The sequence below is a fragment of the Oryzias latipes genome, chromosome 19 (genome assembly GCF_053564925.1).
Source record: "Oryzias latipes strain Hd-rR chromosome 19, Olatipes_Hd-rR_3.1".
Classification (NCBI taxonomy): domain Eukaryota; kingdom Metazoa; phylum Chordata; class Actinopteri; order Beloniformes; family Adrianichthyidae; genus Oryzias; species Oryzias latipes.
In genome coordinates, this window is record NC_136255.1 from 16,244,084 (window position 1) to 16,259,673 (window position 15,590).

General features: G+C 37.0%; 2 protein-coding genes across 3 annotated transcripts; one reads left to right on the forward strand and one right to left on the reverse strand.

Moving 5' to 3' along the window:
• Positions 1-2,248: 2,248 nt before the first annotated feature.
• ghitm (growth hormone inducible transmembrane protein) lies at positions 2,249-6,426 on the reverse strand. 2 transcript variants are annotated; one of them, XM_078937991.1, is made up of 9 exons: positions 6,378-6,426; positions 5,812-5,977; positions 5,323-5,425; positions 5,090-5,201; positions 4,852-4,993; positions 4,656-4,764; positions 4,099-4,287; positions 2,933-3,104; positions 2,249-2,846 (listed from the first exon to the last, which is right to left on the reverse strand). In XM_078937991.1, the coding sequence occupies exons 2-9, from the start codon at positions 5,941-5,943 to the stop codon at positions 2,759-2,761; spliced, it is 1,047 nt and encodes a 348-aa protein (XP_078794117.1). In that variant the 5' UTR covers positions 5,944-5,977; positions 6,378-6,426; the 3' UTR covers positions 2,249-2,758. The 2 variants fall into 2 exon arrangements, with proteins under 2 accessions (XP_078794117.1, XP_004080481.1); XM_004080433.4 differs by having other exon boundaries at positions 6,301-6,415.
• A 557-nt stretch (positions 6,427-6,983) lies between these two features.
• Positions 6,984-13,583, forward strand: chst3b (carbohydrate (chondroitin 6) sulfotransferase 3b). The gene is made up of 3 exons (XM_004080432.5): positions 6,984-7,262; positions 10,577-10,792; positions 10,904-13,583. The coding sequence occupies exons 2-3, from the start codon at positions 10,713-10,715 to the stop codon at positions 12,120-12,122; spliced, it is 1,299 nt and encodes a 432-aa protein (XP_004080480.1). The 5' UTR covers positions 6,984-7,262; positions 10,577-10,712; the 3' UTR covers positions 12,123-13,583.
• The last annotated feature ends 2,007 nt before the right edge of the window (positions 13,584-15,590 follow it).

The window sequence follows — 15,590 nt, forward strand, 5'->3', positions numbered from 1 at the left end:
TGACCCTTTATCCAATAAGCCACACTACAGAAAAGAGTTGATCATTTTGCTTTTATTTTTTAAATCTTAACTAAAATTGAAACTTAAAAAAACCAAAGACTTTTATGCTACATGAAGCTGTTAAAAAAAAGTTTTTTTGGTGAAATTTACAAGAAAAATTAATCAAAGCACTTTAAATACATAACACAGTTTAGGATTAAGTATCATGTTTTTTTATTTTTGAAACTAATTTTCACTCTGGCCATGAGAAAGACTTGCCACCTTTTTCAAATACCAGTTCTTGTGGAAGCTGGTGACATGCTAGCGTTCAGCAGAAGCTCCGATGAAGTGTGTTAACGGCAGTGACTCATGTGGAGGTGCAGAGTGCGCGTCTCCTGTACTGAAAGGTATAAAAATAACCTTTTGGCTTAGCGTCAGTTATTTGAGGTAAACAATATATGAATAAACAAAGAAAAAAGGCATGAAGCACAACATTTCATCAGAAAAATTAATAAATAAAATAAATTTAATGTGTTTTTTGTGTTTAAATTCTACTACTGACTTAAGGTTACTGAGCCATTTGAATTTAGGCAACAAAATGTAATTAATTTTGTTTACTTACGTTGCATGATGTCATGTTTCCTAGATATCAAATCCGATTTTTACTGTTGGACAGATGCAATAAAATTAGAACTAAACTTTCAACGTTATGTGTAAATCCTTTATTTTGTCCAGTAATAACAAATTAAATTATTCACTGAAACTTTTTACTGGGGAAAAAAAGGTTTAATGAAATATTAACCATAAAAATGTATTTAAGAACAACAAAAACATAAATAATGTTCAGTTAAGAGTGTTTAAAAGGAGCAATAACTCAGGTAACATCTAGGATTTGTGTGAATTTGATCAAAATCAGCAGACATTCACTTAATGAAAAAAATCAATTAGTGTGTTTCAAAGAAAAAAAAATTGTACTATAAAACATTTCAGTAATCGAACTGATCGTCATGGATATGTTGCTGCAATTGGGATTTATCAACACTTTAGTACAAGGAATGACAGCAAAAGTAAGTTTAGGGCTAAAAATAGCAAACACACTGGTGAAGTGTAATAACCGTTGTTCACAGGGAGAGCAGGAAATGTGTGAATGCCTGACAAGAGCACTAGAGATGATATGGTGGAAATATGATGCTAACATATACCAAAAACCCAACCTTTATTTAAACCATTTTCAACCAAACATTTTCAGAATTATTATTTTTATCATGTGCTGAAACAGTTTTATATCAAAAGAGAAGATTTCTTGCAATTAGATGAACATTTATTTTGTGCTCAATTAAACTGTAAATAGGAAAATATGTTTTTTTGGAATATAGAAATAAATTTCTTGATTGAAAACCACGTCTTAAAGGCTGTGTCACTTATAAGTTTGAAAAAAATGCAAAATATTATTTTTATGTAAACTATCAGTTGTAAACTTTTGAGTTTTTTATTGGAATAGAATATGCAAATGTACAAATATCCTAAGCTTGTTTTTCTCCATCAGATACTCAGAATCTGTCCTCCAAATAGTAAAAAGCTTGGATCCAAATGCCACATTTGTCATTACTCTAAAAAAATGACCGACAGAGGGGCAGCTTCCATCTCCTGGGATGGCTCTTCTCTCCCCACCGAAGCATTTGCCAATCTCATCCATTACTGCTTTTTATCCAATAACATTAGGTCATTTTCATATACAGCTTGTCAAACGCACATGTTCGACTCGTACACTCCATTCGAGAGGTTTAAAAGCAGTTTGGCAGGAGCGCATGCCACGTGAACACACTTAAACCAAACACCTACCTATTTACAGATGTTAGCATCTGTTGCAAGTGGCCTGGTTTGAAGGTTTAATTTTAGAGGAGCGGCCAGATGGTGGACAAGAGGATTAGCACTCTAAGCCTTTGTCATCTGCTGCTGCGCACTGACTGTTTGTGGGGAAATGGAGGACGGGGTGCACCCCGCTGGCGTATCAATCTGCTTCAAACCGCCTTAAGAGTGGATAGCAAATTTTTAAACATGTAAGTAGCTCTCTGTTGGATTAATTTGTGACGGCAAATAAGGGTTAAGGACTAAGACCCAACTAGAAATAAAGTGACCTGGTATAAAGCAAAGTTTTATCAAACTAGTTTTGTTTTATCTTGAAAAAGACATTTAAAATATATTAGTAAGGAAACAAAGCATGTCACACAACCCTCCTTCAATTTAACTTAAAAAAAAACAAAAGACATCATGTTTGAATTGTTTATTTGTTTATTAAACATAGAATTGAATTTACCACATTTTTCTTCTAGGTTAACTCAACCAAAATCCACTGATACTGTCTGTTAAAAAGTACAGCGTTGGTGAATTTTCTAGAACCGACAGCCCAGTCAGTTGGTGCCCGTGTAAAATATATTAGAGTCCACACACGCGGTGTAACCCAATACATTTCTCAACTTCAATGCCAGATGACAATAAATAAAAAAAGAAAACCAGAGTCAAGAAACATGACACTGACAGGTTCATCAAAAACATCCATCGCCGTAAAAACGATGAACTCCCAAAATCAAGTGAGTGTCCTCTCTTTTTCAGTGCGTCTTCTTAACTCATAACTGGTGCCAGTCCCCTTCAGTCCAGAAGCTTTCTTCTTCATCTACCATTCTTCTTGCACTTACATTTTAACACCTGATGTTTGTTGATAGGAATTCAAATGAGTTTTTTTCTGGTTTGAGGAAAGAAAGAAAGGCCATCCTGACGTTTACTTCCTTTTACCACCTCCTCCGTTAGCCAGAATCATCACCAGCCTCATGAAAATATTGAGGGTGTCCATATAGATCCCCATGCACCTGAAAGGTTGAAACACACATCGTTATTATTTAAACACAAGTCAGCACCCCGCATGAAAGTTTGTTGTAACTCCAGAGTGACTTACGCATTGATGGGGTCATATTTCTGCACGCCGTAGAGCGGGTGGGTCTCCGCCTTCTTGATAACCTTCTGTGTGTCGTAAAGGAGGAACATGCTGAACAGGACCAGGCCGCCATAGACGGCGACGGAATACAGGCCTGCTCCGAACGCAGAAGTGGGTGGGAGGAACATGGATCCTACGGAGAAACAGAACTTTTTGAAATCTTTAAATGCGTGTAATTTAAAAGTAAAAAGATGCTGGCTATATCCTGAAAATCTCATCAATGTTCTTTACACTGAAAATGATTGATGTTTACTCTATGATAAAGCACACATTGGCACACAGATACGTCATTATCTATGACATTTCTCACTTCATCTGATTCATGTAGAAGTAAAATCTGTAAAATGTTGCATACATTTTACATGCATAAAATGCATTTAGCTCAACACCAACTAAGTAATGTAGAGCAAATGTGAATTTAGAAACAATGTGAACATTTCTGTATGACAGCTTCATTTTTCTGTTGGTGCTTTAACTTCTTTTATTCACTCAGAACCAGACATACTACTCAACATTTTTAAATAGAGTTCCAGAGACATGAAAAAGGGTTTTAAGTCACATTAAAGTACAAAAGATTGCAATGATTTTTCTGAATGGCTTCTAGTGAAACTCAAATGTCACAGACTCAATTTATACTCAGTTCATTTGTCAAAAAAGAGGAAAGTCTTTGAGAAACATAGAAACCAAGTACAGAAACACTGTAAAGCTTTTTTGAGTAATGCTCAATGGTCTTAAAAATTCAATGAAAATGCATATAGCCTATTGATTAAAATGGATGCGATTTCACACTTATATTTTTGATCCTCAGACAACTATAAACACAAATTTGCATAAGTTCTGACAGAATTTTCCAAAACTCGTGTAAGATTGGGCTTTTGTTAGATTTTACTAAGATTCCTTTACGGTTTTCTAAAAAAACATTATTGCAGACCCAGTGTATGAGACAGGTAGAGTGCACATTTCTCACACTCTGCATGAGTCTTTAAATAGAATACACACATTAGGGTGTAACAGCCAACACCACACTGAAAAAACCCAAGAGACCAGTTAAAGCAACACAAGTGCTGTAACCATTCCTGTTATAATCTCACTTCTTTGACAGATACTTGAAAATGACCAATACTAACCCAGAGATGAGGCAAACACCACCCCAAAGCCAACAGCCAGCGGCCCTCCCATGTTGAGGAACTTCTCACTGGGGGCACACATGGCCACAGTAGACAGTCCTCCCACAATACCAGCTGTATACCAGGCAGCCCTCATCATCAGAGGCCCTCCAAGGAGGGTCAGTGGAGCAATGACAGCGCCCATCACACCTGAGGATGAACACACCACACGTCAATCCAATATCTAAAGTCCGTGTTTGAGCGCCCTCTGGTGTTTCTGCTGTGGAACTACATGACTGATTTGATATTACCGGTACATATTTGACACATAGCACAAATACAACTAACTACATTAACCTTTTACTGTAAGACATTAAACAATGTGACATGGTAAAAGTTGTGCAGCAATAAACTATATTTCTTTCTAACTTCAGGATGATGAAATGAACAGAAATGTCACGGAGCACTGAAAGGTTCTTTTTTTGTTTTAAGTGTTCTGCTCAGTCCTTTGGCTTCAAATGGTTTCAAGAGTGAAGTGGGAAAGGGGCTGAGTGGGAAAAATGGAATTCTATCCTCACCTGCATGGAGCATCCAAGCAAGATGTTTGGGCATTGGGCTGTGCTCATATGAAATGGACCTAACCAACATTCCCGCACCAATCATTGCAGCAAAAGTTGCTCCAATTGCCTGGTAAAAGATAAAGGAATAATCAAAATCACTTAAAATACTTTTTATTTAAAAGAAAATGCATTGTTTTCAAGTAGCAAAACTTACAAGCCATGATCCTTTCATCATTAGACCCATTAGTGCTGGTGTCCTGCTCACAGCAACTGCTGACAGAGCCGTTAGTCCAACGCTGCCTGCAAAGTACATGTAGGTGGAGTGGATTCTGTCCTTCACGTACTGAGGCCAGATCCTACACAAAGATAAAATGTCCATTTAGATGGTTTTTTCTACCATAGTTAGCTAGTGAGTACAAAACTGTAAAGGTAACAAGGAAAAATATACTAACATAGATTTCTCAAGGGCACCAATTTCATTGGACATGCCCAGTCCATAATAGCACAGAGCTCCAAGACCTACTGCTGCACCTCCTGCAAGAATGATCCTTCCCATGCTGTCAACTTGAAAAAAAAAAGAATAATAAAATAAAAAAGAAATATACACAATCAGTGAATTATTATTCAACACCAAAATGTTATTTTTAATCATTCCTGACTGGAATAACAACAAAAACATGTTTACTTTTGATGGCTGTATCTGTTGCTGGCTCAAAAGCTGCTTCTTTAATTTGATCCTTTGCAGTTTTCACACGGCGGAACCCAAACCTAGCCCGTGAGGAAAAACCCTGTGAAAATAAATGAAACAATAACATGACTAAATTCAATTTAATAAATTGTAAAAAACAAAAAAAAACCATAATAATAATAAAGCATATTTTCTGATATGAAATTCTTTAGCAATTTGCTTTTACATTACAGACATCTCAGTTTTAACTTGTATCTTGATTACTTCAGAATTGTTACGTGTTTTCTTTTTTGTTTGCTTTATTTCTGTTTTATGTACTACCCTTTGATATTGACTATTCATGTGGAACATAATAATGGTCTAAATAAAAGTTTGAATAAACAAATTCCCCGTTTTTAAACTGATTTATGTATCACAGAAAATTAAACAAAACAAAAGACTATGATATTAGCAAACATATTCGCCTCCTTCAAGGCTTTTCCGTACCTGCTGCGGCATGAGAAGGGGCGGGCAGGCCTTCCATGTGGGTGCCCTCAAGGATGAAGAGCTTTGGGTCAGCACAGGACGGAGCCCGACGAGCGGGAGACTCTTTAAGCAAGTCAGCCTAGCCACCAACATGTTTGTCTCTTTTTTGAATTTAAGCTAGCTTGGTCTGAAAGACAAGCGAAATTTTGATTTCAAACGCAAACAGTGGCTCCACTTAGCCCACAATAAACAACATTCGGGTGAAAAAATTAACATATCAAACATGATTTCCCTCATAAAATAAAATAAAAGCATGATGAATAACTATAACTAGTTTTCAGGTACAGAAAGGCAACGACGTAAGTGCGTCAAGGAATTAGCAACGTCTACCAACGACTTAGAGAGCCATTACTTAGAGCCATTACTCATACATAGTAACTGAATTAACACGAAACTGTCATTAGTAAAACAAACATAGCAAAGTTTACCAGGTGTATAAACAGCACTTACAACGAAACCCTTTTCCTTCACCTTCCTAGTCCGAAATGCGCAAGTTTCTGACGCAACTGTTTTGCAAGCAACCTTACCCTTCGTGAAAATTCTCGATTGTTACGTCATCTGCATGCGACGTGTTTGGTGGGAAATGTAGTTCAGAATTTATTTCTCTTTTGTAATCAATTCAAAAAGCCACACATAAAGTTTTAGTTATCTTATTATTTAAATATTTTTGAAGGTAGAAACAAATAATAAAAATAATACTGGATTTTGAATTATTTCATGTAGAAGAAAAATGATTACGATATTAATACAAAATACGCTTTTTGATGATACTATTGTAAAGATATTTTTTTGTTTTAAAGAAAAAGACACTTTTTTATTATCTTAAAATAATCTATTATTGTTGTGTTCCGTCATATTTATTCTCATGTGCACGTGATGCCTTTGTCCACTAGGTGGAGTACTAGTCCTCTTTTCAAAAGTTGTATCAAAGTCCCCTGAAATCTAAAATCGAGGTTAAAATCAACACTTTCCTTGGTTTTAAGATCTAGAACCAAACTTGGATTTACTGTCGTGTTATGTACAGTATGTTAAATGATCTAAAATGCATATTACATCAGCAGACTCTGTCAGTCTCTGGACTCTGTCATCGTACCTCCCGCTTCAGGCTCCGCTCCTCTGCACCAAAGTTTCTCGTGAGAGTCACTGAGCTGTTGAAAAGACTTGTCATTCATTTGGCCGCCGTCCTAATCTGCAGCTAACTCAATATGCTTCTACTTGTCCCACATGTATCATTTATTAAAACTTGTCTTGCGACTTGTGCTGTATCCGTTCGTTTTTCTTTTTTTTTTCGTCACGCGCAAGTGAGTAAACGGAGAAGTAATGGAAGTCGTCTCTTTCTGGAGTTGTACTGTGAGAAGAGGCTGAACAAGTGAAGCGCGACTCGGAGTACAGACCTGCAGCTCATCATAATGGTTGGTAATAAATAGAAACAAAGATGTTCAACGTGCACAGTTTATCATTGAGCGCTATAGCATTAGACCAACATTGATTGACACGTGGTTGATGCGTAAATTTATATAAATGAAAGTTGTTGGAATAGTACACGTGTAACTGTTATTATAGGTAATACATAAAAACATGCCAGCATGGTGGTTTAATTTGAACCCCTTCAGATAACTAATCATCTGGTTTAAAAGTTTACATTTCTCTGCATTTATTTCGTTTTGGCATTGACGTGCATGTTTTTGTTAGGATAAAAAAACCCACTCTGTTGACGTATTGTAATGTTCTATAGTACATTTGGTATCTGAACGCTACATTCCTCTGTTTTGCGCGTTGACCCCTGGGAGACGGAAGCTGTTTCTCTACATGTAAACCTTGTCTTGTCTTTTTTAACATTTTTTTTGTGTAGCCTTAAAAAGAGATCTTTAAATGTCTATGTGTCTATACTAGAAGTCAAAATGTCTTTACAATTACCAGTAGTTGTTAAAAGAAGGTTATCTTAGGTAGTTTTAAAACTAATTACACTAGTAAATCAAGTGAAAAACTTTTAGTGTAAAAAAAGTTATGTAATTAATTTCCCATTTGCATTTTGAGTTATATTTTATGTTACATTTTTACTCTGTACTTATGGACTAAAGTGACTTGGTATGAGGGTTGCGTTTTCAGTTGTGCATGCCATGCTTTCACTTTACTAAAATAAAATATATTATTAGCTATCATTATTGAGCCGTGTCGTCCTCATCTAAATGTCAAATCCAGTGCAGTAAATCTTTCACTTCAGATTTTATATTCTGCTTCCATAGCTGTTACACAGGAAGTGCCTTAAAAGTGGTACACAAGTCATATATACTTCTGTCATACTATAAAGTAAAGGATTGTTTTTAACTAACATTAGCAAGTAATCAGTAATGCATTGCCATTTGGAAATAACAACACTGCTCATACACAAATAAGGTTGAACAGTATTGAGCTATGGGGTCGACGTTGACAACCACTGATGCCAAAGTAGCCCACTAATGCTAAAGTTTAGAACTTTAGTTATTTTTTGTTTTTTAAATAGTCTGTGTAAATACTACAAGCTTAATCATTAAACTTTAGAAAAGAGTTATTTCAGCTAATTATTCAATTTTTGTTTTTTTCTTAATGATCTCTTTTGATGTATGAAGAAAATCTTTCATACAGCTTCCGTGCTGCACCAGAGTGTACATGAAAGTCCAGTGTATTTAAATGCGTCTTTGTGCTTGGCTGGCGAGGGTGTAATTTGTCTTTTCATGAGATTTACATTAAATAAGAAGCAGCTATTAAAAGCAGTTGTAACAAGATGATAAATGGTGCAGTGGCGTTTTTTTCTTTTTTTTTTGTGAGCAGATGATCAAATGTGTCATATGCCTCAGTGGTTTGTGAACATTCATGAATGTCACTTCTCGTGAGTTCCTTTTCTTTTTCTTTTCCAACAGCAGATGCAATAAGCAGAGATAATTGGTGTGCTACTAATTTACTTTATAAATGACAAAACACCAGATGACTTATTTTCTTGACAAACTGTTGATGTGGAATATAAATATATATATTATGTTATATTATATTAAATAAAATATATGGGAAGTGCTTAGGATTGTCAACATGGAGGTGAAATGTTTCTGGTTTGAATCCTCATTGAGGCTTTTCTTCCTTTGCTTGTATCCTCTTTTAGTGAAACGCATAAAAAGTGTGATGTGTCAACGACCTCGCCGTTTATGTTGTGCCATATCATCCCCAAAAAGGGGAGTGGTGTGGGCAGAGCCCCCTCGTCTTTGTGGCATGTGGCAGTGTGGTGCAGCAGGGGGATGACTTTCCCTTCCAGTGCAAATGTGCCTGGGAGTGCTGGCTGTTCACCTTTTCAGTGCACAGGCTCTTCCACGCTCTGCTGCCGTTACAAACATCCTGTTCTTACTGTGAGAATTTCACACACGGTCTCCAACCATTCCTTGTGTTCAGACTGCAGTCTTTTTGAGCTGATCCTGTACCCAAACTGGCCTAAACAGTGGTGGCAACATCGTGCTAATTCTGGACTCCTCGTGAGGATACATCCACTAAAGGTCATTCATTGGGCCTTCCTTTATAATAATAGTCTGATTCATCCTTTAAAAGACTGGAGTTTGTTGAGTGAAGAGGCTTGGGAGGTGCATGTGATTCTACTAATGACCAACAGCAGTATGTCAGAAATTTGTAAATTTCTTTTATGTGGAGACGGTCTCAGAGTTTTGCTGTGTTATTGACCTGATCACTCATAGGCAGCTTTTTTAAGTCAGGTCAAGCTGCTATTCATCTTTTTTTTAAAAACTGTAATCTTTTCCCAAATACATCCACCCTTATCTGTAGTTGACGGCCAACTGCCTATCTTCTGCACACTTGTCTCAGTTCTGGATAGCCCCCAGCCTCAAAGGCACCACAATGTATGCGTCTGTGACAAGCTGGCTTCCCTTTTTCAGTTTTACCACTTCATATTTATACCTCTCAGCACATGACCATCCGTCAGTCACACTCTCATGTTACAGAGACAGAAGTATCCCGAGTCAGTAATGGCCTCTGCTCAAGTTATCTCCCAAGCGTTGATAAGAAGAGCAGCTGGCAGTTTGGACACCAGACCGCCAAGCTGCTTACATCTGCAGGGTAGGGGTGAGAGGGTGGAGAGCATCACTTCAAGCTAGATTACATTGGGGTTTTGTGGCAAGTCGTTTTGGAGTTGTTGGATTACAGTTTAATTAGTACAATTGAGCTTGATTGCACTCTGTCAGTCAAGCCTCCCTTTGCTCTCTCGGCTGTACTTTATACACATACTAGCAACCAAATGTCTGTCTCTGTGTACACCCAAACCCAGTCTAGCATGTTGGGTGGGCAGGTTCCTGAAATGCACTGGTGCACCTAATGATAACAAGAGCTTCCTCATTGCAAGGATGACTGAAATTAAGATATTTTTAACAACTATCTTTTTTCTTTTTCTATTAAATGCAGTTTCTAACTTTCACATTTATTTTACCAAAAAAAGTTCATTTTAAAAGATATATCTAAAACATCTTTAAAAGAAAAGGAGAAGCAGTGGTGGTGTTAAGAAGTTGTACATGACAGTATCACGAAGCAGTTTTGTTTATCAGTACGGTCTACTTCCTTTTTATGACTCATATTTGACAAAAGCACTAAACATTTCTGTAACAGAAGTGTTAAGGAAAAGTGCTACATCACTTCCAGCTTTTCAAATTTGCAAATTGTGTAACTGTCGCGTTGTGTTTATTTCATTTGACAGGATGAGGCGAAGGCTTTAACAGAGAATGCCATAAACTGGAAGCCTCTTTGACGAGGTATTTGGAGATCTGCAAGACTGGGAGAATCTACCAAGAGAAAGCCTTTAAAGCTATATAAAAAATCAACCGCATCCAAGAATGAGGATCAAGTACACCATACTCGTTGTCTTCTTTGTGACTCTTGTAATAATTGAAAAAGAAAACAAGATCCTCTCAAGGTATGTACATCTAAATGTCAACAGTTTTTTCATGAGAACAAATGTCAGGCTAAATAACATGAATTTATTTTTACTTTTAAAGATGATAAAACTGTTTCTCTGTTTTCTTAGAGTGTCAGATAAGCTCATCGTAAAGCAGACCCCCCAAACCCCTCTACAGCCCAGTGCCTTTGTCAATATTCTGCTGAAGTACAATGCAACCTTCACTTCACTTGGCAAGGACTTCATGCTCATGAAGCGGCGCCTGGAGGACCACACTGTGGTCCGAGATAGGACGAGAAGGACAAAGAAGCACATTCTCTTGTTAGCTACCACCAGGACAGGTTCTTCCTTTGTGGGTGAGTTTTTTAACCAGCAAGGCGAGAACATGTTTTACCTGTTTGAGCCTCTCTGGCATGTTGAAAAGATGCTAACCTTGGACACTGGCGGTACCAATGCCACGGCTGCAGCAAAGGCGTACCGAGAAGTTCTTCAGCAGCTCTTTCTGTGTGACTTCTCCCTCCTGGAAAGCTTCATTGAGCCCCTCCCTGTAGACCACATCACCACAGCGCTTTTTCGCAGGGAGTCCAGCAGTTCTCTGTGTGAAGAGTCCGTCTGCAGCCCGTTCATAAAAGGCGTCTTTGAGCGCTATCACTGCAGAACCAGACGCTGTGGGCCTTTGAACCTGACCATGGCATCCAAGTCTTGCCAACAGAAAGATCACAAGGTCATCAAGTCTGTAAGGGTGCGCCAACTTGAGAATCTCCGTTCTCTGGCCGAAGACCCTCGTCTTGACATGAAATTCATTCAGTTGGTTCGGGATCCTCGAGCTGTTTTGGCATCACGCATGATAGCTTTTGCAAACAAATACAAGAACTGGAAAGAGTGGGCTACGGGTGGGAGAATACCTATTGATGATGATGAAGTGCGAAAGCTTAAAGGAAACTGTGACAACATCAGACTTTCTGCTGAAGTTGGCCTGAAGCAGCCACCATGGCTGCGGGGCCGTTACATGCTGGTGCGGTATGAAGACATTGCTCGATTCCCAATGAGAAAAGCAACAGAGATGTACAAGTTTTCAGGGATCCCCTTCACTTCTCAGGTGAAATCCTGGATTCTGAGGAACACTCATGCGTCAAAGGAGGCTGGCGGAGTCTACTCTACACAGAAAAACTCTTCTGAACAAGTAGAGAAATGGAGGTTCAATCTGCCATTTAAAATAGCTCAGGTTGTACAGAGAGTATGCGGACCAACTCTGAAGCTTTTTGGATATAAATTTGTAAGCAGCGAAAAAATGCTCAAAGACAAGTCCATTAGTTTAATTGAGGACAGAAGGTTTAATATTTTTTAGATTCGGCCAAAAACAAACTTAAAGGACAAAGGCAAAGGTCGGAATTGAAAACTATTCTTGCAATAAAGTATTATTTATTGAGATTTTATACTAATACATATTTCTATCATTTTGACAGTTTTCTATTCAAAACATTTTACTATTTAATACGGTTTTATGAGAATTATTTTTTTGGAATTTGCTATAAATGTTGATGAAATGGCAGTGAAAACTAAAATATCCATCTGATATCTGCAGGCCTGGCTGACTTTGAATTCTGAATACTGTTGGGTTTATATAACTGGTACATGGCAATCCTAATGTCATTTTGCTTCTCTTCATCAACTAACTCCAGTTTTACCAAATTTAATAGTGTCTCAAAGAACTTAAATTTGTTTAACAATACGTATGGCTGAATGGGAAAATTAAAACAGGTCATTTGGCAATTTTCTGGGTATTGGGGGTATAGTAACGTCCATAGACTTGACCATATAGACCAGTCATTAACCAAAAACTGAAGTGGTGTGGCATTATCAACTGGAGTTTAGCTGGTCCGGTAAAGTGAGAGCTTTGTTGGAGCTACACATTGCCTACCCTTTCTGTCACCTAAAACCCTAATTATGTACAACCCCTCTACCCCTCACACAAACACACATACAAACCAATTAAGCAAAAAGTTTTATGCCCCAAAAAAAGAAAAAAAAATTATGAAGAAATAAGAGCTAAATCGGGTTTTGGGGAAGTCTGACTTTTACCATTGGTGTGTGAATTGCTTCCTCCTAATAACCAGCCTCCAGTGGTCATTTGGGAAACTGCCACATTTGGTGTTTCTGGGTCAATCTGACACGTAAAAAAGTTTCTGATGTTTATTGCTTTATTTTTATTATTCATTAAAACAGTGTTTATTTATTTATGCTTTCAATAAGCACTCACAATTATATCCTAGCTCACATTTGCCCACACCCATACTTTTCTGACAGGCTGGAAGGGTGAATCAATCTTTGGATCCAACAAAGGTCTCACTACTATTTGCTCAGGTTTTGAACTCAATTCAACATGGCTGCACCATTTTAGGTATCATCTGGGCCATCTAAAATCCTACAGATGACATTGGAGATTATCAATCTACTTCAGTCTATGGTAATTTACTTTTATTTTTTTTCTCTTTTTCAGTTCTATCACACTCCGCTAGAGTATTTTTTGTTGTTGTTCTACCTTGTTAAGTGCCATTGATTGTAAATGAATGAAAAATCTTTTTTTTTAAGTGTTTTTAAAGACTGTGAGGTTCTGTTACTTATCTGTCACCGCTACTGTATGCCAACATTCCAACTGCAGCTGGTTTGCAGGAATTTTTCAAAGTTTGCTTGTAGATCTCTATTGTGGTTTTCCAGAATGGAGATGTGAGTCCCTAAAATTACAGCTATAAAAACGCTCAATATTTTTGTTTTTGGGTGAGCCACAATAAATCTACCTTTACATAAACCCTTAAGCCTCTAATTTTTTAAGACAGTTCACAGTTAAGGCGGGAAAGTGTTGCATTTGGGGCAATACATCCCCAAATGTTATTTTTATTTATTTATTTTGAATAATAGAAACTCCATGGTTTTGTGAGGACTCAAATGTTTGCAGGTAAACAAAAACCTGTCAAAACAATGCATAAACATTGCATTTAGCTTCACTCAGATAAAGAAATTAGCTCAGTGGTCTTAATAAAACACTAAACCATTGACCTTAATGATATAGTCTCAAAATACATTTTCAAAGTTAGCTACATCTACAAGAATAGAGATAAGAATCAAATGCTTAAACATGGCTTTAAAATAGTTCTGCTAATGGTATATTTCTACAGTTTTTATTGTGCTACATCTTTACAAAAGAGACATTGCGTTAACAAGAGATACTCATGAATAAAAAGGGTTTGCAGTGCAGATTTACCAAAAAATAAATAAATAAATAAAACTGTTAAAGCTAAATTAAATTACACTTTTTTATTCCTATACTTTTCTGCTGGTTATGCATTAAATAATTTCAGGGTAAAACATAAAGTTAATATCATATATTTATTATTATGGTTTGATTGGACCTTCGGGCTGATAATTAAAGCTCCTTGTCATGTTGGTTGACAGTTTCCTTGTGCAAAACATCTGGTAAGTTACTATTTTGGGCAATTTTGATTTATATATCATTCATTCATGACATATATTTCTTTAACCCTTGTGCTATCCTATGGGGTCCAGATGACCCGATCCTTACATTGGTGTGTTATGCCTACCATGACAAGGGTGGATAAAGGTGAAGAGGATTTCATGTAATCCATGGACACCAGTGAAGATCACAAATTAGTGAAGAAAAAAGGTTTAGCGCACTGTCTTGTAGGGATTAGATGACTCCACTCCCAATGTTAAAGTTGTTAAAGTGCCTAGGATGGCACAAGGTTTACACATGTGTCAGAGGAAGGATTTTCTGCCAAGTGCAAGAAAACTATATTAGTAAAGAGGAGTGCTGGACCAAAAAACTCCCTTGAAAATGACTTTACAGACTATTTGCTTAAAACAACGTTTTTCTTGTCTTAGATTTGTGAGCCTGATGGCCAAGAGCCTCATACTACTGTCAAACATTTGAATTTTCTCATTTGCAGTCACAATCATAGGTTAAACCTAATCTAATCCAGATTAAATAAACAAAACTGGTGATGTTTCCATTTAAATCTACTGTATAGTGTTGGTTTATTCTGTTACTTTTACAAGATGGATAGTGCTCAGAAAAGACATTATAGGTTTCCATTTTATAGAAAATGAAAGTCAAATCGATGCTGCAAAATAAGGAAATCACTTGAGACAGCAGCATTCCTCTCATTGTTTTTTGCCTTAAATATTTTTTATGGTATTCAACAATCAATAGGGGCCAGTTTGGCAATGTCAAAAAAAATTGATGCAACTGTCATAGAAAAAAAGCTTTAAACTGAAAACAAAAACAAAAAAGAGATTTAAACAAAAAATACTTTTTTTAAAATTTACAAATATATTTACTTCTGCTTTTTTTAAATAATACCAAGTATTGAGCTTTCAGCACAATGCCTTGGTTTGTTTCGTTGGCAGCAGGATGGAGGGATACTGCAGAGGCAGCTGCCCCGACTGCCAGTATGTTTACCACTAGCCCAGCTATTTAAGTCTGCCAACCTAGCAATTACTCAAATTTTACATATAATGTGGTCTAAGTCATTTTTGTCCACCTGACCCCACCCGCATACAGAAATGCCCTATATAGTTTGCATAAAACCTTAACTTTTTTTGTCAAAAGCATGAATCCACTCTGCTCTCACATACTCCAGCACAGCACCTCTTTTGTAAACTGTCAATGGTTTCAAGCATAATCACAGATCATGATCTGGTTAGCTTGGTACCTTTATCCTCACACAAAGTTCAGCAAGGGCTTGGGTATCTGAATCCAAACGTACTGAGAAAAGGGTTCAGTATTCATAAACTTTTT

Coding starts and splice junctions, on each gene's coding strand:
- chst3b (XM_004080432.5), top strand. CDS start 10,713: ATGAGGATCAAGTACACCATACTCGTTGTCTTCTTTGTGACTCTTGTA. Junction 10,793..10,903: donor GAAAACAAGATCCTCTCAAG/GTATGTACATCT, acceptor CTGTTTTCTTAG/AGTGTCAGATAAGCTCATCG.
- ghitm (XM_078937991.1), bottom strand. CDS start 5,943: ATGTTGGTGGCTAGGCTGACTTGCTTAAAGAGTCTCCCGCTCGTCGGG. Junction 4,994..5,089: donor GGTGCCCTTGAGAAATCTAT/GTTAGTATATTT, acceptor ATCTTTGTGTAG/GATCTGGCCTCAGTACGTGA. Junction 3,105..4,098: donor GGTGTTTGCCTCATCTCTGG/GTTAGTATTGGT, acceptor GTTTCTCCGTAG/GATCCATGTTCCTCCCACCC.